Source organism: Sminthopsis crassicaudata, chromosome 1 (genome assembly GCF_048593235.1).
Source record: "Sminthopsis crassicaudata isolate SCR6 chromosome 1, ASM4859323v1, whole genome shotgun sequence".
Lineage (NCBI taxonomy): Eukaryota > Metazoa > Chordata > Mammalia > Dasyuromorphia > Dasyuridae > Sminthopsis > Sminthopsis crassicaudata.
This window is the reverse complement of record NC_133617.1, coordinates 246,973,233-247,000,979: the sequence shown is the minus strand read 5'-3', so window position 1 is coordinate 247,000,979 and position 27,747 is coordinate 246,973,233. Positions and strand designations below refer to the sequence as shown.

At 36.1% G+C, this 27,747-nt stretch overlaps 1 protein-coding gene across 2 annotated transcripts; it reads right to left on the bottom strand.

Moving 5' to 3' along the window:
• Window positions 1–27,724, bottom strand: RNF125 (ring finger protein 125). Of its 2 annotated transcripts, none has more exons than XM_074277245.1 (6): window positions 27,432–27,720; window positions 19,862–20,015; window positions 15,529–15,620; window positions 12,927–13,017; window positions 7,403–7,510; window positions 1–1,686 (listed from the first exon to the last, which is right to left on the bottom strand). In XM_074277245.1, the coding sequence occupies exons 1-6, from the start codon at window positions 27,587–27,589 to the stop codon at window positions 1,600–1,602; spliced, it is 690 nt and encodes a 229-aa protein (XP_074133346.1). In that variant the 5' UTR covers window positions 27,590–27,720; the 3' UTR covers window positions 1–1,599. The 2 variants fall into 2 exon arrangements, with proteins under 2 accessions (XP_074133346.1, XP_074133353.1); XM_074277252.1 differs by lacking the exon at window positions 1–1,686 and adding an exon at window positions 7,078–7,204 and having other exon boundaries at window positions 27,432–27,724.
• Window positions 27,725–27,747: the final 23 nt, after the last annotated feature.

The window sequence follows — 27,747 nt, the reverse complement described above, 5'->3', positions numbered from 1 at the left end:
TTAAGTTTAAGAAGACCATTTATTGAAGGACATTTATGAACAGACATTTTAAACAAAAGCAATGGTCCTGCCATCCTTTGTTTCTCATAATAAATCTTTACAAAAAAAAAATTTTTTTAAATTCTGACAACTACAATTTTGTTGAGGAAGAAAATAAGAGTGGATCTCTTTAAGACATTTTAGCACCTCTATCTTTATGAATAATGTTATTTACATTATAGAGCTATCTTTTTGGAGGTGAAAACTTAAAGCTTAGAGAGTAACTTAGTCCAAACACTGGCCCACCAAGCCTTGCCTTCTTACACCAATGCTGTTGTAACACCACCACTTTGCTGACCATATTCAAATAGTCATAATATTTTTTTTGTCTTTTAGAGTGGTATAATAGAAAAATGAGGAGTTGGGAGCTGCATAGCCTTAGGCAGGTTATTTCACTATTCTGTTTTTGTTTCCTATTGTGTAACTGAACAAGATGATGTCCAAGTTCTCAAAGTTAATTAGAGGTAAAACTAATTATCCAGTTTTGAATAATTCAGAATCCTTTTACTCTTTCACAGTTCCTACAAATTCTTCTAATAATTTTCAAATATGTATTAGGTTCTAGAGGTAATGGGAAAATAGTGATCAGAATTCTAAAATAGTTCTTTGTTCTTTCCTTGTTTCCATACTATAAATAGCCCTTGTAGAGAAAGAACAAATAGAAAAGTCCATTTCTGATTAGAATTACTGAACTGAAACTTAGCTGAATAAAACCTTATTGTAACTGTAACTTACAGTAACTGAGTAGTTTTAGTTGAAAATCAACTGTAAATAGCTTTACATCAAAAACTGCTGTAGTCAAACAGGATATTTTTACATGTAAAATGTCAGGCCATAATATTTTGAAACTTATTTACATTATAGAAATCTTTCAATAGTAATTAAATTTTTCTGCCAATATTTAAAAAATATTCTGCTTATGGTAGATATATTTTTAATATGAAAGCATTAAGAATACATTCCTATTACAGTATTTGTGACTTATTTGTTACAATACTAAGTAACAGCATACAAATTAAAGGGATATTATCAACTACCACAATTTTCCTTTTCCTCATTTCCATTAAAATTAAGAATTCATGATAATTATTTAGAAACTAAAATATTAGGAATGAAAACTACTTCCAGGTTCTTCTTAAATATCAACTTGTTGATTGATATTTTTTTAAAATATAAAGCAACCTGATGTTTGTCATTGTCAGTCTTGTTGTTTATTATTAATCTATGGCACTACGCCCCTCTCCGAATCTGTCTTTTTTCCCAACAAGAATTCTTTCCTCAAACATGCCCTCTATTGCTACCCACCCTAAACCTCCTGGTTGATAAATTGTTACTACTAAGTATCAGAAAATCTCAACAGGAGAATTGGTATATATAAGTCACCAAAGGGATAGCGGCTTTTAAATTTCCATTTAAGCACAATAACAGATACAAACATTAAAGGTTTGTTACATCTGTTTTGTTTTTTTGAAGGTTGAAGATTCCCTTGATTCTCAAAAGCAGCATTTGAATGTACTGTGCAAAGGAATCCATAGAAAATGCTTCTTCCTCCTGGCAGAATTAGGTGCTGTCCGAATGATTCACATAATCTAAAAGTGACCGGTCTAGAACTCTTCGGATAAGAGCTTCCTCTAATATATTAAAATCCTAAAAGAGAAAAATGAAAGATACTTTAAAAAATAGCTTTATCTTAATTCCAAATTCACCCAATTTGTCCTGGAGGTACTGTCAGTTCAAAGGACAGGCGTGATTAGCAGCCATAAGACCTTAATAGGTTCCATATGCAAACATGTATTAAGTCAAATCAACAAAGCAGTTTGTGTCCTCTCATTTAATTCCCACAACTGCTATGAGTATTCCATTTTACATATAAGGAAACTAAAGTTTAAAAAGGTTAATTGAATTGCCCAATGTCTCACAGCTTTGAAATGTCTATGACATGATTTAATTTAGGTCTCTGGCTCCAAGCCAAATATATTATCCACTGTGCTACCTACCTGCTATTAGGAGTCTTAGAGAACCTAAATCAGAGCTGTGAAATTCAGATGACAGCATGTAAACTACTTTGTTGCAAAATTAAAAAAAAAAAAAAGTGGGGGGAGGAGCTCATGCCCTCCTCAATTATCTGGGGATATTTAGAAGAGATATTTTTAAGTAATAGCTCATCATACCATTTTTTCCCTATTAAGGTAAAGGGCAAATCTCAAGAGCAGAGTTTGAGGCACTCTGAGGCTTACTCTGCCTGAGCCCAACAGGTTGTTGACAGCATTGAGTAAGCCTTATTCAAGGAGGTGGAAGCCCTCCTCACTCTTGATTGATTATGCACCTGGCTCTGACATGTGACCTAGAGACTATAGAAAAAGGGGTTGCAGAAAGGGGAAGAGTAGTAGATTAGACTCATTATGCTTTATAGGATTAGAGCATTAAGATTGAGGGAACTCTTTGTAGTAAAATAATAGAATAAAGATTTGTTGCTGCATATTCATGTGTATGGGGTTCTGTGGGAGGTCATTCTTTGATTCAGATAATCTAAGCCATGATATCCAAAGTCCTGGTGAAGGTAAGAGCCAGTTGACCCTGTTGTGCTGAGCAAGGGGAGTTAATGACTGCCATCCCAACGGGGAACGCTGGACTTGAAAGCCTTGTTTGGAAGCTCCACAGTCTGAGTAGGACATGAGACAGAGGATTTTGCTTCCCATTGTCAAACCGGAAGAAAAGGAAAATTATGTGTATAATTGCAGGTGTATAATTAAAGGGCAAGGGGTGGATAGGATTTGGAAGACTTCCCCCTGGCTAGAATATACAGGGTTGGATGGTGCTTGATGGGCTACAGTGGGGTATCAAATGACTACATATACAGAGGAGTCTCTTGGAATGTTAACTGGATTAGATTTTACAATTTATGGGATTGTAAAAGCACCCATCTGTGGTGGTCCAGGGCATCCCAAAAGATTAATTACAGAAATTCACAGGCAGGTGAATCTGAGAAAGAAAATTTTTTAGAACATTTAAAAAATAGAATTATCCCTAAAAGACAGTCTTTGTATCCATCATTAAGTAAATGGAGGGATAAAGGAGGTGGCTGCAAGGAGGGAATGGAAAAATTACAGGCAAGAAAAAAATAGCACAGGAGGGGGAAGAGAAAGAAAGGAGGAGGGAGGCCGAGGGGCTCTTTCAAGTAAGTTTGAAGAAAAACACATTGCCAGGCACAGAAGAAAAATAAAATGTAGAAAAGAAAAAAAGCAAAATGTTTGCCAACCAGGAGTTAACTCTGAGTGGGAGGAGTTAGGTGATTTCGGTGTTGATCTCTAAGACCTCCAAACACAATTAAATGACATCTATGATAAATTGCAGAAAGTCTGGCAACCAAGCATGTCTGCCTATGTTGCAATGCCATCTAATGGAAGAAATATGAAAGTGGCAGAATCAAAGTCCCCAACAGATTAGTATTAAGCGGGAGTTCCATCACTTAAAGGTGGGGAATTCATGGTGAATATTACAGCTCCTCCTATAACTATCCCTCCATTCTCTATTGATGTTCAGATTCAGATGAGTGGAAGATGTTTGATTGTAGGTCTTTCTGCTCCATCCCCAATTACTGTTCAGACAACTATGTTATATCCTGGGGGAAATTGTATATCAATAACCAATCCCCATGCATTTTCCACTACTTTATCGCCTCAAGATTCAGTGGCTCGAGCTATTCCATTGAAATTGGATACCAGAGGAAATTCCTCTGCTATTTTTTCTGTGCATATTAATCTCCAACGCCCGATGTTAAAAATATTAGTTGAAGGCATTCCATTTATGGGCATGTTAGATACTGGGCTGATGTGTCTGTAATTAGGGAAGAATGGCCTGCTACATGGCCCTTAGAAGGAGGCAAAGTGGGGGTAAAATGAGTGGGAAGCAGATGATCAACAAGAAAGGTTCCAATCCCTGGTGATTTCAGGGTTATTGGTTTCATTATGGGACTGGGATATAGTGCTTGAGATGGGAATAACCCTAAAAACAAACTATTGAGGGACATTGTTAAGCTAGCAGTACCAAAAATAAAATGGTTGGATTTAAAACTTATTTGGGTGGAACAATGACTAGCTGCATTAAAGGAAATAATTAAAGAACAATTCACCTACATTTATGATCATGGAGAATGTTAACAGATTAGATAGCTAAGAGCTATCAATTCTATTATGCAACTAATGGAGACGCTACAGTCAGAAATACCCTCACTTAACATTAACCTGTGGGGTATCATATTGGAATTATAGATATTTTTGATGGAAATAATAAAGAATGAGTTAATTTCAGGCATTGGGGATGATTTATGCAAATGAATGGAAGTGGGGGGATGAAATGTCAAATTTTTAAATTATTTAATTGTGAGAATTTGCTTTTTCTGTGCCTTCAATTAATTTACAACAGCCTGCTCAGCAATTTCAGTGGAAAAGTTATCCCTCAGGGCATGGCTAACATTATGTCAACGGTATGTTGATATAATAATAAATCCAATTAGAAAATATTCAAAAATACACAATATTGCATTACATGGATGATATATTGTTGGCAACTCCCACAGAAAAAACAAACACAAACTCTACTGAATTTAATGATAGGACAATTAACTAGGTAGGGATTAATAGTGGCCCCAGAAAAAATACAGACTGAACCTCCATTTCATTACCTAGGACATTCTTAAGGAAAGTTATGTAACTTGCGAATCACCTAGGATACAGATAGAAGCATATAAAACATATTAAAAAAAAAACTAATAGGGAACATTCAATGGATAAGAACAACTGTCCCTATTCTTCCTTCATTGATGAATATAAAGGCTCCTCAGAGGTAAATTCTCCTAGAGAATGGACTGAGGAAGCAAAACAAGCTATTCAGCAAATTATGAAGAATATGGGTATGTGTATAGTTAGATGGGATTCTTTAGTTCCCATGAAATTTGCTCTTTTATAAGATTCTTTCTTTGGTGTCTTTTTTCAAGATGCAAGATATATCCTCAAAAGCCTTTAAAGATTTTGACACATAAATATCAAGCTTTATATCAATTTCTTTCACAAGTAGTTCAGAGAGGAGTCTTGTTAACAGGTAAACCTCCAGTTATTTATCAATGTCACCTTTTCAATTGCTCATCTAATGGAAACAGAGTGGGAAACTTCATTACCTTTTTGTTCTCTTACACATGTTATACAACCTGCTCAATTTTATAAACAACTTTCTATAGATGGAAACATTCTGTTATTAGTAAGATTCCCGTTAAAGGACTAAATATTTTTTTACTAATGCTACTAAGGATCATAGAGCAAGCTTTTATATACCTTCTACCAACACTTTAAAGGTATTGTGTACTCAATATGATTCTACTCAGAAAAATGAATTTTTTTTGTTTTATAACATGTATCTTCTTTAATTTAATCAGATAGTCAATATGCATGCTTAGTAGTAAAAAATTTGCCTAATTCTATTATTAATATCTGTCAATGCACTATTGCTCAATTACTTTTATCAAATGCAACAAGCATTACTTACTCGAAATCACCTATATATATTATATATGTACGTTCACATACAGATGGCAGAGGTCCAATATTTGAAGTTAACAGGATGGCTGATGCTGCACTGTATAGTTGTAATATACTTAGTACAGTGGAGGCTGCTCAGAGAGCACATTGATAGTCTTCATTTCTCAGCTAGATCTTTAAAGTGTATTCCCTTTGCCCCACATAAATCTGATCCAACTCACAATTCAAGAGGTGACAAGCCTAATGATATTTGGCAAATGGATGTTACTCATTGGAAGTCACAGTACATCCATTGATACTTATAAGTTTTCATGAGCTACTCCGCTACTCTTCAACCTGGATAAGTCTTAAAACATGTTTTGGCACATTTGTATTATTGTTTTGCAGCAATTGGGGTCCCCCAACAAATATAAAAACAGATAATGGTCCTTATACTTCTAAAGGTTTTCAGTCTTTATGTTCTGAATTTAATATTTCTCATGTGACAGGTATCCCATATAATCCTAATGGTCAAGCCATTGTTGAACTTGCCAATAGGTCCCTTAAGACACTCCTTGTTAAACAAGAAAAGAGAATGTTGTGGGGAAGGCCAAAAGGGCGCCTTACTCAGAGTGCACTGGACAAAGCAGTGTCCACATATAATTACATGCAATTCGCAGATGATTTAACCCCTGCAATTCGATTTTAGCACATATGAGAAACAATGGCCTACACATTTACAGAAAGACAAGTATAAGGACAAAAATCAGTATAAAGGGGGTATAAAAAAAGTTCTTTGGAAGAGAGAAGATGGAATTTGGGAATTTGGGCAGGTCCAGGGACAGTTAGGATTTGGGGTCCGGGGTATGTTCTTATCATTGCAGATGATACTGGAGAACAAACAGTGGGTACCAACCAGGGGAATCAGGACAGTGGGAGAAGATGCTGAAAAAGCTGAGAAGGCGGAGGAAACCCAAAAGCCAGAGAAACAGAGTGATGAAAAGAAAGAATAACGAGATTATGGTGCAACTGCTATTTGCATTTCTTGAGCTGAGTTCAAAGATTCCAAAAACAGTTGGGGTTACGATGCGGTACTGGACTGCTAACAAATGCTGAAAATGCTGCTGCTGACCGAGAAAGGCATTGGATATGGGCTGTAATTCCTCATCCTCCAGTACTATATCTTGTAGGATGGGGGGAATCTACTCCACATTTTGGGGTGATGGACAATTCATCTCATTTTCTGGGAGGTCCTTTGTTACCTACTATTAGAATTCTAGAAACTATTGTATATTACTATTCCATCTTCTATTGCTGGAAATTTTGTTAGAGTCGAGAGCAAATCTCAAGAGCAGAGTTTACTCTGCCTGAGCCCAAAAAGGCGTTGATGGCATTAAGTAAGCCTCATCCAAAGAGGTGGAAGCCCTCCTCACTCTTGATTGATTACACATCTGGCTCTGATCGGTGACCTGGAGACTATAGAAAAATGGGTTGCAGAAAGGGGAGGGAAGATTAGAGCAATAGGATTGAGGGAACTCTATGTAGTGAAGTAATAGAATAAAGATTTGTTGCTGCATATTCATGTGTATCAGTGTGGGGCCTCTTGAGGTTGTTCTTCCATTCAGATAGTCGAAGCCATGACATCAGAAGACCTGGTGAAGGTAAGAGACAGTTGACCCTGTTGAGGTGAGCAGCAGGAGTTAACGCTTTCCTGAATTTTTTGTTTGACTTGGAAATAATCTTATGTTATTTTAACATAACCTTATATAAATAATATAAATGACCTTATGTTATTATAACCTTTAATTATCATAACAATTTAAGAAAAAAAGATGCAGATGTTTACTTACAATTAATTCATCATAAAACACTGGGTGTCTCATTTGCAAGTGCCGGATCAAACCGTCACTGGAGTAGATTGGATCTCCATTAGATAAAAAATGGCAGAGTGGACATAACTGTAAAACATAGAAATTTTTGCATCACATCTCCATGTGTTTCCCTGTTGAGTTTTAAAGGAATACACACAATTTAAGCTAGGCAATCAGGGTTGAGTTTAAAATATTTCTACACCAAACACTGTATGTGTTAAATCCTCCTTTTACTTCTAATAAAAGTGAGATTTATCTAATGCCTATTTTGATGATGTCTTTCTTGGGCTTCTAATGGACACATTAGATACTCAGATTTTAGTTGAAAATTTGTATCGTTTGTATTGTAGTTCTTTACTGCGTCTATTAACACATAACATTATTTTTAGAAATGCTTAATATCAACCTAAAAAAAATCTTTACCTAATAATATTTAGGCTTAGTAATGTTATAGCTAGGTTAAACCTTTATGCACAGATCATAATTGAATTCCAAAATGGCTGGACCAATTCACAGCTTCAAAACAGTGCCAGTTTTCTCAATTACTTCAACTCTACAGCTGAATTTAGTTGCAGAGAACATGATCTGCCCCCAAACCCTCCAAGCTGACCGCCTGGAAATCTTCCATGCTACTAACTAAGCTTTGTATACTCAATCCTTTTCCCTTTCCAATCCCTTCAGCCTCCTGGATGCCTCCCAAAGCTTCCTTTTTTGAGGGTCAGGACTTGGAATCTTGTCAATTCTCCACTTTTCCCCTGCAGCTCTGATTGGTTTCAAGATTCTATGAAACAGGAAGCTCTGACAGGGCACCCGCTGGTTCTACCCCCTTCTAACTTCTTTTTGTGTGTTGTCTTCCTCTGTAAGTTCATTGAGAGTAGGGTATATATTTTTCTTATTTGCATCACTAGGGTTTAACACAGCATCTGGCAAATAGTCAGCACTTATATTATATGGTACAGTGTACTCTAGGGTATTGTGGTGTATTGAAGGCATGATCAATTTGTTCTAACATTATCTTACACGTTTCTTATAAGCAATATGTTAGGGGCAAGTAAGTGGTACATTAGATATAACAGGTCTGAAGTCAGACACTCATTTTTCTGAGTTCCAATTTGGCTTCAGACACTTAATAGCTTTATGACCCTGGGCAAGTCCCTTAAGCCTATATGGCTCATCTGCAAAATGAACTAGAAGAAAGAAATGGCAAACCACTATCTTTGACAAGAAAACCCCAAAGGATCACAAAGCACCAAATAGGACCAAAAAGTGACCCAAAAACTAATTATTCCTATTGTTTCTAGAGTTTTTTTTTTTTTACAGTAAATGAAGTTTGTCAAGAGCCTTTTAGGCATTTATTAATACCATCATATACTTTATTATTTGTATTAATTGTATGATTACATATATATATTTTCCCCCCTAAGTCTAGGCTTAAGTGACTTGCCCAGGGTCACACAGCTAGGAAGTGTTAAGTATCTGAGACCAGATTTGAACTTGGGTCCTCCTGAATTCATGGCTGGTGCTCTATATATTTATACCTTACCATTTGTATCAAATCTGCATTCCTGCTATAAACATGATCTTGTCATAGTAAAGAATCTTTCTAATATGTTGTTATGGCAACTAAGATCTGTGGGTTAAATCCATCCCACCATGGTTCATATTAGCTTCTGCACAGTACAGTATCAGTCAGAAGGCTGGATTTGGTCAGTTTGCCACACATTTCAATAGTTAAAATTTTCAATGATACTGATATTTTTCCTTCTCTATCTTGTCTTTCCCTGGTTTAAAAATTAATATTTCAGGGCAGCTAGGTGGCACAGTGGATAGAGCACACAGACACACTCCCTAGTGTGACCCCAATTGCCTCAGCTAAAGTAAAACAAAATAAAATAATATATTTGTATTTGTATTGTAAGAGTATTTTTCCCCTATAATATATATTTTCCCTATATTATATATTTTCCCTATAATATATTTGTATTTGTATTGTAAGAGTATTTTCCCCTAACCCTTGCAAACAGTTTATAGTAGAATTCATTTTTCTCAGAATTGTATAATTCATTTGCAATCCAACTGTGTCTAGAGATTTTTCCTTCCTTTGGATTCATTTTCATTTATGCTTTGTTTGATTTCTTTCTTTTTTTTTTTTTTTTTTTTGATGTTGGGTTATTTAAAAGTCTGTCGTCTCCCCCACCCCCAAATCCGGGTATTTTAGACAGTTGCTTTCCACACTCTAATCCCTCCAGTTTTCTTCTTTCCTAGCTTAGCTTGTCAATTTCAGTATTTCCATGGGATTCTAGGGGTCTTCCCTGGATCCCTAGGCTGTGCAAAGCATTTATAGCTCACTGTTGTTTACATCCCAGCATGTTAACATCTTTCACAAACAAATCCAATGATTCTTAAGTGTTTCCTCCTTGACCTACTTTCCACATGTGCAAAGACTCCTTTCTTACATTTTCTTCTATTTTAAAATTTCTTGCTGTCTCATGAAGTCATTGATTTTTGGCATCATTTATTCTACATTACAGGGAGTCTATTTTTCTAATTCTTTCCTCTAGAGCTCTTTAAATATATATTATGGTTTCATTCCTTCCAAGTATTCATCTGGTCTCCGTGTGAAATCTACTTTTCTCTTTTGTATATCTGCTAACAATTATGGGGTTAGTTGTTTCTTCTGTTTAAACATCTCTAGATCTTAATATATATATGTATATATTACCAGTCAGTGTTCTCTTTGGTTTACTCATCTTTGTAGCTTTTTTTTTTGTCAGGATCAGGTTCCGATTCTTACTTCCTTTCCGGCTACAGTAATCAACTCTACTTGGATTTATCTTAGGTCACCTGCTTCCTTCTCTGATATCTACCTTCTAGAGTCAGCCTTCCTAAATCTTTTAGGTTGCATAGAGCTAGATTTTCAGGGTCCTTTTTGGCAACACAGGAAAAAAGACCTCTGCTTCTTTGGGTCTGGATATAAGCATTCCCATGCTATGCTGGATTGCTGCACACTGACCTGTGCTTCCCAGGGTTTTCAGAGTCCCAACCCTGAGGACTTCTGGCTTCCAAAAGGGAGCCCTCCACTCTTACTCTTGTAAGCTACATGTGCTCTTGGCCTGAAGCTCTGCACTGGCTTTCCTAGCAGGGTCCTTTTTCCCATTGTTCCCAGGCTTTTAGCTGGCCTCCAATTCTCATTGGATTTCTTGATCACTATTTGGTCTGGTATAAATTTTAGGTTTTTATTAACAGAGGAGCATAAGAACTGGGCAGTCTGCCTTCTTTTCATTTTAGCTGGCTTGTATTTATTTTATATGTATTTTCTTTATATTAGAAAATGCAAATCTGATCATGTCAGTCAACAAACTCAAACTCAGGGGCTGCTTTTCCATTGTCTACAGGATGAAATACAGTACTCTGACATTCAAAGCCCTTTATCACTTAGCTCCCTCCTACCTTTACAGTCTTCTCACACCTTACTCCCTCCTCTCCAAATAGGTATTCTTCATTGCAGTGGTACTAGCCTCCTTGCTATTCCACAAACAAGATACTCCTCAGTCCTGGTTGTCTGCATTTCCTGGAACACTCATTTGCTTCAAATATTGAACTTCCAGCTTCCTTTAAGAGCCAATAAAAATCCCACTTTCTGCAAGAAGCCTTCCCCAACCCCTCTTAATTCCAGTGTCTTCCCTCTATAAATTATTTCCTATTTATCCTGTATATAGATTGCTTTGAATATATGGGTTTGCATGTTGTTTCCCCTAGTAAGTTGTAAACTTCAAGGGGCAGGGGCTGTCTCTTTGTATCCCCTCTTAGAGCACTACCCAGCACAGTTACTTCATAAATGTTTAATGCATTGAATCAAAATGAAAGTGTGCTTATTTCCTTTCAATAAAATGTAAGCCTCTTACAGAGAGGGACTGTTTTATTTTCATTTCTATATTCCCAGGGCCTGGAACATCTTGTTGATTAATTGATTTAAAGGTATGCACTTGCTCAGAGCTGCTGATTCTTATCAGATAAGAAATATTTGGGCAAAGATATTCACACTGCCCATGTTTAGCTTTAACAAGTCATCTTTTTTCACACCTAGAAACAGCATTGAGTTCCTTTAAAGCAAGGAACCTACCTATGGATTATAGATGTATTTCTCTTTCCCAGATACCATACTGCCCAGGAAACTGCAAGCTCTTTCATCATAAAGCTTTCAAAGACCGCAACTCAATTCTCAAATATCTGAGTGTTCTGGTGGATATTGAATCAAGAAAGTTATAGCTCCTTTCCCACAATATTGTTTTCAGAAGCCCTTATAGGAAATTAATTTTTTTTAAATTCATTTTAAACTTAAATACAAAATAAGGAGGAAAAAGCAAGTTGCATGTACACAGCATACCATGAGAAGGATTCAATATAAAACCACAGATTTTCATTTCAAACTAGTTACTTTTTTTAAAAACTAGAAAATACATACTACATCTTGTATTATTCAAAGCTACAAGTTTTTCTGTGCTTCTTTCCAAGTTTTCTTTTAATCTCTATGTATTTTTTTTCTCTCTCTGCACTCTGGAGATGAATAGCATATCTTTCTTCATAGGTCCAAGTCTTTTCATGTTTTTCCAAAACCAATCAGCTCAAAATTTCTTATATCACATAAGTATACCATCATAGTTATATACAACTTGTTATAACATTCCCCAATTGAAGGTTAGGTATAATATGATATTTATGAATATTTTTAAGAATTACTTTTCTAGCTTTATAACATCTCCAAAATGTTATGACATTATTAAGCCTTTTTTGTGAAGTAAACAAAGGTGACTTGTCAAGATAACAGAAAAAATTGACTGACCAATTCATGTAGAGAAAAATCACTTTCAAGTTCAATAATGCTGAAAAAATGGCTCTTTTAAAATAAAATATGCTTTTTTTTTTTTGGACACATTAAATGTTTTTTTGACTCCATGTTGCTATTTAATCACACCCCATGGACCTTACATGGATCTGCCAAACGCTCTTATAAGGTAATATAATTATACTCCTTTTGACCAACTACATCTTTAAACAAAAAGAAACTTGTTCCTTGAAAGGAACTATGTCTTCAAATACATCTATTAGCAATAAATTAATCAGGATCACATTCATATGTCAATTGTCAACTAATATTACTCACTTGGCACTAAGACTGTTTAATTTAGTCAGGGTAAGAATGAATGAATCTCTTCCTAATAAAGGCCCAGCTCATGCTGGACAGACTATACAGACAGCAATCATGCACACAGAATATTTTTAAAATCAACAAAATAAAAGTGACAATCATCATGACCTATCAAAAAATCAGGAAGATTTTTTTAAGTCTTCTCTTTGATATATACTGGCTCCTAGAATACCCAGGATTCTTCATACAAATGAAATAGGTACCAAAATAAGCATACGTATACATACATGAACACACACACACCCTTTATATACTAGCAGATTGATTAATTTATAAAAAATAAAATAAACATACCACTGGTCTCCTTTCTGATCTGTGATAAGTGAGACAGTGACTTAGCAAGCTATATTCATCCAACTCTTTATCACAAAATGGACATGCACACCTGGAATTAATTAACAAAATTAGTTAGAAACAGCAAAGTCAGTGGATAGGAGGGTCCCGTGCTGTCATTGATTTGATGTTACCATTGACCAATTACTTACACTTTAATGTGCCTCAGTTTCCCTATACATAAAATGGACATAAAAATTCCATTTTGAGCAAAACATAATGGAATATAGTAAAAAATACTAATTTTATATTTATTATAAATTATTATATTAATTATATAATATTAATATCAAACCTAACATAATGTAATTTTTATATTTATAATTTTAACCTAACCCAAAAATGCCATTTGTGTATGGATTATCATCTCAAACCCTGGCAATACATTTTCCCCCTCCCTATACTATTTAGCTGAATTACCTTTCCCTGAGCCAAACATTCCCTGATGATTACTGGATTATTCCTACACATGCAAAACTAAAATTATACCATCATTATTAAACATATAATAATGCAAATCAATGGTAAACATATTCAAGATGACAGCATGGCACAAAACCAGATAACAAAGAAGGAACTCTAATCTCTGCCCAAGAGGGAATTGATTATTTATTCTACAAAAAAACACTATTCTCAGGACATGCCCATTTTCATCAATCTGTTCCTGTTGATTTAATAGAATTTCAAAGGTAATATAAAGACAAAAATGTACTTTTGTTCTAGAAACCCATATAGTTTATTATTAATTCATTAAGAAGTGAAATCCAACTTATTTCAGTTTCTGAATGCTAAACCTGCTAGCTACCACGCCCTGCGTCACACAAAATTCATTCTTTTCTAAGACTGCTAAACTTTTGTAAAAGAAAGTATCCATTATAATGCAAATAAATTTCTCAAAATTGTAAGCTTACTTTTTTTTTTTTAAACCATAACTCGGCTGAAATCCCTATGATCAAAAAAGTAGTTAATGTTGACTTCAATTCACCAACCTCTCAAAGAATATTATGCAGGGAAGATTTAGGACTTCTATCAATCAATTCCTGGATAGAAAACAACCCTGGCCTTTTTATTTATTCTGAGAACAAAACCACTTTTCCTTTTCTTTCCATTACAACTTTTTATTTACAAGATACATGCACGGGCAATTTTTCAGCATTGACCCTTGCAAAATTTTCTGTTCCAACTTTTCCCCTCCTTCCCCTTACTCCCTCCTCCAGATGGCAGGTAGACATGTTAAACATGTTAAATATGTTAAAGTATATATGCAAAACCACTTTTCAAATCATCAGAATAAAGAAATGAATTCTTTGAAAACCGTACTATTAAAGCTAATTACATCTCAACTGCCAAAAAATTGCCTAGCTCACCTAATATTAAGAGTACTGTATGGCATCTAGGATACCAATCACTTTCTCAGCCTTTTCTATGTAAAGTGAAAAGTAAGAAGTGACTAGGGAAAGTAGGGAAACTAGAAGAGAAAAAAATTTAAACTATGACCTGCAAGATGAAACTGGGTCAAAATGCATGTTTGTTCAGAGGGTTCAGTTCTACATTTTATTTTTGGTTCTTCCTCAATAACTTCCCTTTTATAGAAACTAAAGGGAGAAACTAATCTTTACAATACTAAAAGGGAGATTACAAAATCTGTTAAAATGCTGCACACTGGCTGCTTCCTAGGCCTGGAGTCAGGAAGAGCTGAATTTGAGTTCAGATAGGACTTTACATACTTACTGTGTGACCCCAGATGCTTTGCCTCAGTTTCAAGTATAAAATGGGGATAATATCACCTGCCTTGCAAGGCTGTTGTGAGGGTCCAATGAGATAATATTTATAAAACACAGTGCATGACTCATAAGTGCTATATAAATTTTTATTCCTTTTTCTTCCCCATCAAATTACTAAATGATTAATAGCAGATGTTACAGCTACTTGCTAGTAATAATGCCCAACATTCATATTATGCCTTAAGTTTTGCTTTGCTTAATTCCATTGAGCCTCAACAACCTCATGAAGATTGTTTTTGTTTAGTTATTTTCAATCATGTCTGATTCTTTATAACCCTTTTTGGGAAAACTAGTGGAGTGGTTTGCCATTTCCTTCTCCATTTTACAAATGAGAAACTGAGGCAAATAGAATAAGTGACTTGCTCATGGTCACACAACTAGTCAGTGTCCAATAGGAAATTTGAGCTCAGGCCTTCCTGACTCCAGGTGTGGTGACCTCTTCCCCTACCTGTCCCATGAAGAGGATACTACAGTAAAGTGTCACTTACTTAACAAAATGCAAATTGCCATAGCATTTTAAAAGTGAAGATTTGAAATTCAGTAAATTAAAAATCAGAGGGGCAGCTAGGTGATGCAGTACATACAGCACCAGCCCAGAAGTCAGGAGGACCCAAGTTCAAATCTCAGTGTTAAGGGTCTCAGACACTTAACACTTCTTAGCTGTGTGACCCTGGGCAAGGTACTAAACCCCAAATAACAAAATTCAATGAATTTTAAAATTTAGAACTTTCATAAATATAACATTCATTGATAACCTTCATGGAACAGAAACATTTTACCTTGTTACTTCTCCAAGCTCTTGAAGAGGTCCATACTTTTCTATATACTTCTGACAAGTCTTTATATGACCTCTCATTTTACTGAGACATACCTACGTTAAAAAAAAAAGATTTAAAATAAATGCATCGTTGCAATTACCTACAATTTTCTCTGCTTACTTTGCCTCTATTTTCCTCTCAAGAATAGGAAACACTACGCTTGTGAGATTAGAAGATCTGAGTTTAAAACTCTGCTTTCTGCTGCTGAATAAACTTGCTTACTTTGTAAAATGAGGGGTTAGACTAAATTATCCTCCTGGCCCTTTTGATATCCATAAATTATCTGCATTCTATGAATTTCTCCAAGAACATTCTTTAAAAGAATACATTCAAGATAATCTATATAATCTGAGTTAACATTCTATCAAAATTTTGAAAACTTTGCTTAAAAAGTTAGAATGATCTACTGCTTAAAGTATCATTTTGACCTGTTCATGTTTCTTTAAGTTTTTAATAAATTATGTAGTCATTTTATACTTTCTATAATTTCTATAATTTTATTATCTGAGAACAGATTTTAAAAATAAGGGAATTATGGAATGGGCCACAATAAGTAAACAGAAGATTTGTACGTGTACTCTTGGATAAAACAGAAATATTATGGGTTTATATTATGCTCAGTACCATTATATGAATTCATAAAACATGCCATGATAATTTCCTTAAGTTTATACTCAAAAGATGGTTAGTGCATTATATTTACCTCAGGTAACAGTGAAGATTTTTATTACAGCAATCCCAACTATAAGGGATATAATACTATAATACAAATTATATAAGTATTTAATATGTAAGTATATAATATAGTATGGATAAGTATTTCATTAGGTACTGAAAACATCTTATATCAAAGGAAGCTTAATACAGCAAGTTGTGGTATATAGGGTTGGGCTGTTTCTGTGCTTTTCTTTTGTCAAAGCTACAAAAGTTAAACCTCAAACCTCAAATTCATGATGTCAAAGGATGTTGCAGTTTCCTGACAAGGTTGAATTTTAAAAAGATCAGGACAACACAGATTCATGCTTTCCCATTATTTACTGTAGAGACAGCTACAAAAGCAGGGGAGATTGTGAGAGGAGAATCTACCTGTCTCAAAACAGATATATTTTTGGAACATTAAACACCCAACCATATACTCTCCAATTTTTCTAATATAAAATTAGACCAATTTTGAAATTAAAACTGTGTATCACCAAAATAAACTTCATTAAACCTTGTGCACTTAAAATTAGAGCTCACATACTGAAAAATCAATATTTATTGAACTGACAGTCCAGTTGGGGACAGCCTGAGATAACTGTCTCCAATAGGTGCCATGAATTCAGTTTCATTATGTTATATATTGAGTGATATACCACCATTCAAAGAAAAGTGAAGTGCAAGAATCCAATAAGGATAGGAATGGTCATGGAAGGTTTTCTGGAGCAGGAGTGCCTTAAGTTAGGCTTTGATCGAAGGCTAGAGAGAAGGGCCTACCCTCACCATCACCCCTAAAAAAGAATAGAGTACTGAGACCTTAAGAAATGTAAAAAGACTAACCAGGGAGAAAATCTGTATTATTACAAAATAAACAAAAAGCTCATTTGATGGGAGGGAGGCCAGGGCATTTTGGCATTTTAACAACTGCCTTCCTGAGGGGGAAAACTGTGCTCATGATATATTTCTAAGTTTATTGTGTAATATAATTAGCCATTGTCCCCATCATTTCTTAAGTCTAGATAAATCAACAAAATAAATCAAACCATGATTTTTAGCATTTTGTGGATTCCCAAAGTACAAATGTTCATACTGGAATTTAACAACCAGCTGAATTTAAAAACCAGATTAAGCTGGCTCTAGTACCCTTCCCCCTCTTCCATGGATGGGGATAGTAAGGTGACAGGAAAGGTTTCAATAAAAACCTAGTACTTGAACTGAATTTTGTTTACAACGAATTGTCCTTACAAAGAAGTACATTTCAAGAATGGGGGAGAGTAAGTGCAAAAGCATGCAGGCTAGAGATGAAGTATCACATGTGAAGAATAGTAAAGAAGCCAGTTAGGCTGGATTATAAAGTGAATAGAAACACAAGGTTGGGCTTAGGTAGTAAAGGATTTAAAAAAGGATTGAAGAATTTGTATTTGATCCTAGAGAAAATATACAACATTTGGAGTTTATTTAATAACAGTTTTGTAATTTACATAAATTACTTTAGCAGCATTATGGAATTTTCCTAACCCTAAGCCCTAATTTTCCACTTTTTACCTTATTCTTTTAACTCTTCCAGATGAGTCCTTTATGTGAGAGCTATAACAAGAGTATTCCCTTTTCTAGATTAACTAATCCTCTACCCCAACCTTCTCAGTCTAATTCTTTCAAGATAATTAAATGGCAAGGAGTTTTTGACATTCAGGTATTCTTCAGCTTATCAATGTCCTTCCTAAATATGGTTCCCATATCTAAGCACAATACCATGGATATCCTTTGTCTACTATGACAGAGCTTAGCACGTTTTCTTATTTCTAGAAGCTATGTCTTTTGTAATATAGCCCAAGATCACTGCTGCTTTTTTGTAGTCCTCTGAAACCTGCTGGTTGCCCAATTATTCTGCTTCCATTTTATATATGTAAGGTTTGTGTTTTAACTCAAATAAGATTTTAAATCCATTTTGTTAACTTTTATCTTATTAGGTTCAGTGCTTGCTGTAGCTTGTCAAGATCTTTCTGAATCTTTGCTGTTATCCAGTGTGTTAGTTATTTCTCTCAGTTTTATGCCATCTGTAAATCTGCCATTTTCACCTTCATCCAAACCATTGATAAAAATGTTAAGTACCAAAAAGTAACAGAACACAGATTTCTGTGACTCTCCATAGGAGACCTATTACTAAGTTGACACTTGACTCATTAATTGGATGACTACTTTTTGAGTTTATTAAATCAATTCTAAACCTATCCAATTTCATGATTGTCTATGGGTTGTATATTGACTTAAAAAACTACAAGTTAACACTGTGTTTATATTTCTATTTACTTTATTTAAAATTTCCTTAATTATACTTTAATCTGGTTCTGGGTGGAAGACCACAAGTTTAATACCCCTGGCCTAGCCTATATCTCTCCATCTTTTCTGTAATAAAAATATTTTATTAAATGATTTGCTAAAATCTATATAACAATATTTGCAGGGGGCTGCTAGGTGGCGCAGTGGATAGATCACTAGCCCTGAATTCAGGAGGACAAAAATTCAAACCTGTTCAAATCAGTTCAAATCTGGTCTCAGACACTTATCACAGTGCCTCGGGGAAAAAAAATATATTTGCAGTATGTTCTGGATTTAACCTTGTCAAAAATTGAAATAAGGTTAACCTGGTATAATCTGTCTTTAGTGAAGCAGTACCAAAGAATATAGCTCATCTGGTTTAGGCAATTTCAATTTTAATGTAGGTGGTTGGAGAAATTGAGATGGATTAAATTTAATTTAATGCTTATTAAGCAAAAACTATGACCTGTACTGTGACACAAAACTAAATAGTCCATAAACTCAAGCTTATATTGTACCAAGATAAATAACTTATAAGTTGTTAAACATAAATGTGTAAGTGTATATGTATAATGGTTTGGGAGAGAAATGGGGAAAGCACTAACAAAGGGGAGAATCAGTCCTAAGACTAAGAGGTAATATAAGCTAAGCTAATGTAGGTTTATAAACAAAGGTTAGGGGAAAAAGCATTCTAAGACTGAGACAGCGCAAAAACATAACAGGTGACAGAATTTACACATGGGAAAGAGCAAATAGACCAGTTTTGACTAGAAGGCAAAATGAACGACGAAAAGAAATTGGCAATTATCCTGGAAAGATAAAATCAAGCCAGATTGTAAAAAGTTATGTTGCCACATTCAGTACATCTTATTTCCTAGAGACAAAAAGAAGCCATTGCCCTTTTGGGGGCAATGTCAAATTGTCATCCTTTTTTGATGACAGAAGTGACACCATTGAAACTTTGGCTTGAGATTATTGATAACATATCTATATGGAGGATGGAAGAGATCAGAAGTAGAGATAGTATTTAGAGGGTTTGAAATGAGGATGGGAACTGAGGTTATAGCTGTATGACTGTAGATGTAGATCTATTAACAGAGGTAGAATTAAGAAGACAGGGCAATTAATTAGTATTAAAAGGAAGAAGTAAGATCTACTTGGAGTGTTTTCAACAAACATAAGAAAGGTAGAGTGAAATATGGGGAAACCATTATAATGAAGTAGGGAGAAGTCAGCAAGGGAAGTATTTAGCTAGGAGTTAATCAGTGAAATGTACCTGAGTGTTACACTCTGTGCAATTCTGGTATACTGCTTTCATTTTCTTCATTATATCAGTTGCAGGAACTCCTTCTGAAGAAAGATAAGCCCGGCAATAAGGGCATGTCCACTTGCTGTTCCTTAGGCTTCTAGAAATACAGGAATGGCAGAATCTATCCCCCCAAAACAAAACAAAAAAAAATCATTTTTCAAAAGGTTTGGCAAAGTTTCCACAATTTACAACATTCTTTTAATTTTTTTCCCCAAATGCGCAGACTCCTAAATTAAAAGCTTCACATTATTTTAGAATCCCACATAGAAAATTTCCCCATTTAAGAGCTCAGTTTTGAGGACAACCTCTAGACTGCACTGTAAATATAATTTCACTATAAAGTCAGACAGACTTAGGGACAGCTAGGTGGCACAATGGATAAAGCACCAGCTCAAACACTTAGCACTTCCTAGCTGTGTGACCCTGGGCAAGTCATTTAACCCCAATTGCTTCAGGGAATAGATTAGAATAAAAAAAAGAAACCTAGTCAAATGGACAATTTTAATACCAAAGCTTAACTTTTCCCTTTCTTTTCTTCCTTTAACATATTAGGTAAGTAGATAGATGTCTCTTTGCTCTGAGTTCTTATTTTGGGTATGAGAAAATATAACCTCCTAATATCACGAACACTACAATAAACACTACAATAAATAAATAAAATTTCCCAATTTGAATAAGCTTCTTGAAGGCAGATCTATTTGTTTTTATTTGTATTCCCAATGCTTGCCACAGTGCCTAATAAATACTTATTAACAGACTGACTGAAATATATAATATCAATCAAGGAATAAAAGAATAGAAAATATTATCACTAAACATTGATTACAGGAAGAAAATAAAATTTAGATCTACATATGAATGACAGTTGGCATTTAGAGCCATTTTAAAGGTTTTAGGTAGTTATAGATATTGATAGCTATTACTATATGACATACATATAAGTCACAATATATATGTGACTAGGTATTATATACTTCTCTCATCTCTGCCTCTTAGACCCTCTATCTCAGTTCATCTTTCTTTAAGACTTCAACTTTAAGGTTTAAGTCTTCTAAATTATTTGGTACCTATTTTGAAAATACCTCCTCTTTCCTCACAAGGAGAGAACAAGGATTGTTTCACTTTTTCCTGTTTTACATTTATGTCCAGACTGCTTAGCATAGTGCCTGGTACACAAACATTTAATAAATGCTTGTCAATTGATTGGAAATATCCCTCCTATCAGGAGTTTGAGGTAATATTTGTAGCAGTCTTATAGAAGAAAAATTGCAGCGTTAAAATACAATTTGTAAGACAACATTTCAGAATAGTTGCCTACCAATTGTCACTATCCCATTTCTTCCTGAACCATTAGTCTCAAAGGTTGAAAGAAAACTTTCTGTCATAATATCGTAATTCTGCATGGAGAAGGTGGGGGCCAGTCATGTGCTTCAGAAGATGAGGAAAGAGATTTTCCTTAGATGAGTAAACAGTACAATTTAGGGGATTAAAAAGCAATTTTTTTCCATCTTCTGTTTTTTAAATAAATTTTAATTATATCTTATGGTTTTGTGATGCCTACAAATGCAATGAAAATTAAGACAATTCTGAAGTATCACTCCATACCTCTTAGATTGGCTAAAATGACAGGAAAAAATGATAAAATGTTGGAGGGGATGCAAGAAAATCCAGACACTAATGTATAGGTTGGTATTGTTATGAAATGATCCAATCATTTTGAAGAACAATTTGAAACTATGCCTAAAGGGCATGTCACTGCTGTATCCCAAAGAAAGAGAGGGAAAAGGACCACAAGTACAAGAATATATACAGTAGTTCTCTTTGTAGTAGCAAGGAAGTGGAAATTGAGTAGCTATCCCTGAGTTATGAGCTATGGTATAGACTTACATGAACCAGGAGAATATTGTACATCGTTAACAGTAACACTGTGTGATGATCAACTATGATAGACATAGGTCTTAGCAATTTAGTGATCTAAGACAATTCTAGTATATTTGAGATGGAAAATGCTATCAGCATTCACAAATGACTATGGAGACTGAATACAAATTAATGCATACTGTTTTCACCTTTGTTTGCTTTTTCTTTCTTGTGTTTTTTCCCTTTTGTTTGGATTTCTTTCACAACAGGAAAAAGACGGGTATGTTTTGAATAATTATGTTTAGAATAATGTTTTGAATAATCCCTTTGTGCAGGGATTGGGGGCCTGAATCTGCTCATCTCTCTTCTTTGGGGATAAGTGTATTCTAGTGAAAACTTAATTGAGAAGAACTACACTTGGGTTAAAAAATGAGATGGAAGTTGGGGTAGGTTAAAAATTCACATAAAAAAAGACTTGAATGCCCATCAATTGGGGAATGGTTGAAAAAATTGTGGTACATGAAGGTAATGGAAATTATTATTGTTCTACAAAAAATGATGAACAAGCTGATTTAGAAAAGCCTGGAAAGATTTACATCAACTGACACTGAGCAAAACAAGCAGAGCATGGAATACATTGTATACAATAACAGCAAAAATGTGCTGATGGTCAACTATGAGATTTGGTTCTTTTCTCAGTAGTTCAGTGTTCCAAAGCAATCCCAATAGATGATAGAAAATGCCATCTGCATTCAGAAAAAAGAACTACAGAAATTGAATCTAAATCAACACATATTATGTTCACTTCTTTGTTCTTTTTCTCCCCTCTCCCATGATTTTTACCTTCTGTTCCGATTTTTCTCTCCCAACATGATTCATAAAGCAATGTGTATTAAAAAAAAAAGGTGAGATTTTAGTGGATTGAGCAATAAGAAACAGTGAGTAAAATAGATTAAAAAGTCTTGGGGGTGTTTAGCCGTAGAGAAATTCTTTTAGAGTAATTCAAGTAGTAGTGGTTGGTCCCAGAAAAGTAGAATTAGGAAAACTGCAGCTGGATAGGAATAATAAAAACTCCAATAATTAGAACCCTCCCAAAAGTAATTAGTGCAGCTTTAGCAGGTAATGAGTTCATGGTCACTAAGGGTCTACAAGCAATAGCTAGATAACAATAGGTTAGGTATAACATTTAAATACAAGCTGTTAAAATACAAGCTTCTAATTCTGTACCCCCTGAATTGTTTTTTCTTAAAGGCCTTGAGGGACTGACTGGATGAAGTTTTTTCAGTTTGGGACTTAGTCACATGGCCCCTATTCCCAGGCCTTGAACCCGGGGATGCAGGTCAAGGATGGTTCCATCCTTTTAGTTTATCCAATGAAAAGGCTTGGGTCTTTTCCTGTTTAACTGGGTGTTCTACTTCCTGCTGGTCAGGTCAAACATGTAGAGAGCTGGGATGGCTCCCAAGTGTGTGTCTGGGCCTCTCCTTGCAGGGACTAAATAAACGTCTTCTCTTTATACCTGAAGATGTCTCTGATTAGTTAATTTGGGAAAGGGGGTCTTGCATCTCCTTCCAACACGGCCTTAAAGGCTTTTTGATTATTATTTTTTTCATTATAGCTTTTTATAGACACATTAAACATTGCAAACATTTTGGTTCCAACTTTTCCCCTCCTCTCCTAGATGGCAGGCAGTCCCACCATATATGTTAAACATGTTAAAGTATATCTATATAGTTAATTTGATTCAATTTTTAAAGTTTTTCAGTCTATGAGACAGAACTTACCCTGGTCTTTTCTCTGAACTCTTTGAAACCCGGTATTCTAAAATTTAGGCTACTTCTAACTTTCCTCTTTATTATTAACCTCATGACAGCACAATGTTCTCATAATTTTCACTTTATAAGCGGATCTTTTGAGCATAATTCAGGTCCCTAATTGCTATTTTCCATTTTGACAAGTCACAAATATTTCAGATGTTTTATTTTTAGCAAAAGGAGACTAGGATGTGCTGGGGATTTACCTGGTGAGTCAACAAGCAAAATGCTCCATTCTGAGGATTAAATGAGGAACTAGCAAGAAATGTAAAAGTCAGAAACAACTACAGATAACAAAGCTACAAGTTAGGATAGGCCTTATCACAAAGAGGTTCAGCCTAAATGCCATCTTTGGGGTCCAACAACAGTAATTTATCACCCATTTCCTCTTCGCAACCCCAAATGAGTAACTACCAATTTAGAATTGATTGGGAGGCAAAGTCTATATATATATATATATATATATATATCAGTTTTAAGTTAAATTCAACCCAAGAAACTACCTTGTTTATGGAGTCAGACACACACATGGCTATATTTTTTTCCCTTTTGGGTTTCTCTCATGGTTTTTCCCTTTTGTTCTGATTTTTCTCTTCCAACATGATTCATAAAGAAATGTGTTTAAAAAATTAATGTACATGTATAACTAGGAAAAAAAAAGAAAACAAAATAAGGGGGAAAAATACTAGTTTAGGCTGCATAAGCAAAGGGTCATTCGATGAAAAAAAAATTAAAATGTGAAAAGAAACGAAAACAAGTTTACCAAAAGGTGGGGTAGGGCCATTTTATTCACAACAAGAACAATGAACAGATTTGTCAAAACAAAGAATGGGAAAGCTGAGGGAAGGAAAATTGTGCTAATAATAGTGGGCAGTTTAATGAGTTTTTCCAATTGCTAGGCTTTTTCCCAATTCAAACAGAACAAAGAAAAAGAACTGAACAAAAGAGATCAACATTTTGCAAAAGAATAAACAAGATACTAGTAATTTGAAAATACCTTTCAACAGAAACAGCACCAACAAGTAGAAATGTTGCCAAAGGTGAGCTTTACACAATCCAAACATTCAAAAATCAAGGATAATGGGCCATTAGATAACATCTATTGAAGTTTCAAGTTACTCAATCCAATCAAAAAAAAAGTAACATTGAAGCCTAGACGGGGTATTTACATATAAATACATCTTAAAGCATTAAAAAAAAAACCTACAAAAATCCAATCTTTTAAAAAAAGTTATCTTTTATTGCCCAAGAATATAAGAGATGAGTAAGACCTGTGGCTGCTAGGTGGTGGAATAAGAATTATTTAAAATCAGCAGTTCAACTATGGCCTCACACAAATATGTGACAGTGGGCAAGTCACTCAACCGCAGTTTCTCATCTCCAATAAGGGGATAATAGCACCAGCTACAGGGATTGTTGTAAGTCCTTTATAAATCTTAAAGGGTCACATAAATGCTAATTATAATTACAACTAAAGGTTTAGATGTTACCTTTTGTAAATCACTGGATTTCTAAATGTTTCATCCTTATAATGACCCCCCCCCAAATCTCTTCCAAACAGAATACTATTATCTGTATTATCTGTAAATAGTTTATCATACCTCAATTATGGTTGAAGATATTTCATTATAAACATACTTTCAATACACTATACAACAATCATCCCAAGCTGGAAGGATTACATTTCAAGTATACATCTCTCAGGAGACAATATACAAAGATAAAGATTCTTACTAGATGTAGTAAAGCTAAACCCTAGGAATTTGGGGGGGGGTTAAGTTGTAGGAAAGGGGAGAGAAGGAGGAGCAGGTCTCAAATACTCTGAAACATGCCTTTCAAGAATTTGATTCTACGTGCAGTTTTACCTGTGCTTAGGTATTACCAGCTTGATTTTAGGTATTACCATGTTGATCTAATCTAATCTTTTCCCATTTTTTTCCCCCACACAGTTTCCTAAACTTTTAATGCTCTCCCCTCCCGCTTCTTCCCAGTTTTCCCTTCCCTATGGATAGTCTAAAGCCCAATTGAAAGAGCAACTCCTTCACATCTAGGTCTCTTTGATCTTCAGGTAATAAGCACTTTTCCCTAGCCTTGCTTCTAGTAACAAGTAAATTTCTAAACGATAGATTAGTGTTTGTTTCTTTAAACACATACAATCATAATTGAAGCAATGGATGGCATGGCAAAAAAGAAAAAACCCACTGGGGCTTAACATAAATTAGGATTTCCTAACCATTGGAGCTATCCCAAAATGGAACTGGGCATTTCCTTACACTAGGTTGGATGTTGAGGATTCTTGTTTAGACTTGGACTAGAATACCGCTTCTCCCTCAACCCCCCAGTTCCTATCCAATCTGCAGACTTTTATGTGGCAAGACTATTTGTACATCCACCCCCTTTCCCTCTTTCCTCCCACCTTCTTATCCCCTCAACTTCCCACCCCTGCCCTCCCCCCGCTCCGCTGAACACATGGAGAGCGTTTTTTTTTTATCCTTCCGTGCATTCCTAAGGTTTAGCAAAGTCTTGTCACAAAGTACGCCTTTTCTGATTGGGGTAGTGGAGTTTTGGTGTTTACTTTGTACAACTGAATGTATCTAGGCAGAAGTAGAGAATCTTGAGTCACAAAGTCCATCCACTCACTTTACAGATGATGAACCTGAGATTAAATATTTGTCCCATTTGTTTGATTTCCAATGAAAAGCCTAATAAAAGCCGAGATTCTACACAATTGCGTTTCTGGCCGGGGCAGCTAGGTGGTGCAGCGGGCGGAGGAACCAGGAAGATCTGAGTTCAAATGCGACAGTACGGCGTGACCCTCGGCATCCTAGCCATCAGTCTGTTCCTCTTCCGCAAATATAGGGGGGGGGAGATAATAGCACCTACGGCCCAGGAGTGTAGTGAGGATAAAAGGGGTATTAGGAAAGCTCTTCGTTAACTTTACAACGCTGTATAGCCTTACCTAGATCACGTATTACGGAATTAGCAATGGACTTGTCTAAACTGTTTCAATAAGTAGCATTAAAAAGAAACCATTTAACCCACATTTCCTATGGAGAACTTTTTTGTATTTTAACGCTAGAAGTTAACGCCTCAGTGCCGGCTCAGCTTCATTAAAAAGACTTAATTCTCAGCAGGAGGTCTTTAAAACCACTAAGCCCTAGTCAAACTTCTGCCTAACTTTAACAAAGTAGCCAGAATACACTCGGGAGTTACAACGCGGTAACTCTACCTTCAGCGGGAGAAGGGGGGAGCGGAGAAGGGGGAGCCGGGGTTTGCCCGGTCAGTTGTTTTCGCCAGAGGAGGAAGAGCCGTGGGCGTTTCAGGACACGTGCGCAGCCCCAAACAAAACGCAGCCAGTCTGGGCGTCCGGGCTGAAGGAAGCACAGCGCCCGCCCGACTCTGTTTACTTAGAGCTGCGCTTGGCCGCAGCCCGCCGCTTCCAAGTAGCGGGGTCCATTTGGGTTAGCCATCGCCAGGAGCCGTTGCCCTTCTCGATGCACTCCGTGTGGACCCAGAACCCAGTCTGGACCGAAGCTGAGCTTCTGCCTACAGCGAGCATCCTAACTGGCCCCGGAGTGCCGTCCAGCGGGAGCGGACTGGCCTCGGACTTAATGATCTCCAACAGAGCCAGCTGCTCAGATCTGACAGTCGCCAAAGTAGCTGATGTCTCCCCTTTCCCCCAACCCTTGTGGCACCTTCAGCAGCCAGTCCCAACGGGTCCAGGTTTTACAATGCAGAAACTCCTGCTGTACGCGGCTCTTGCCTGACCCAGAAAAGCCCCTTTTACCTCCTTCCTAAGCTTTGCTCTGTCCCGGCGGGTAGCAGCAACAGGAGTCTCCCACCCCCGGCCGCTCCCCCTCACTTACACGTGGCCGCAGCGGGTCCGGAACGGCTGGTATAGCACTTCGAGGCAGACAGAACAATCAAAGGAGGTGACGGGCAGCTCCACTTCTCTCCTCGCAGGCAGGGCTGACGGGGTAGCCGGGGCTGCTCGGCCGCTGTCACTGCTCAGCGCTGAACCCATAGCCTCCCTCTTCGCTCGTCCAGACAGCTGCTGCTAAGCTGGGTGCCTTAGGTTCAATTGTTTTGTTGTCCTGCGGTTAAGGAAGGAAGTCCCAGCCCAGCTGGGATCGCCGCCTCCCTGCCCGCCTCGCTGCCTGCCCTCCGGAGCCAACCCCCGCC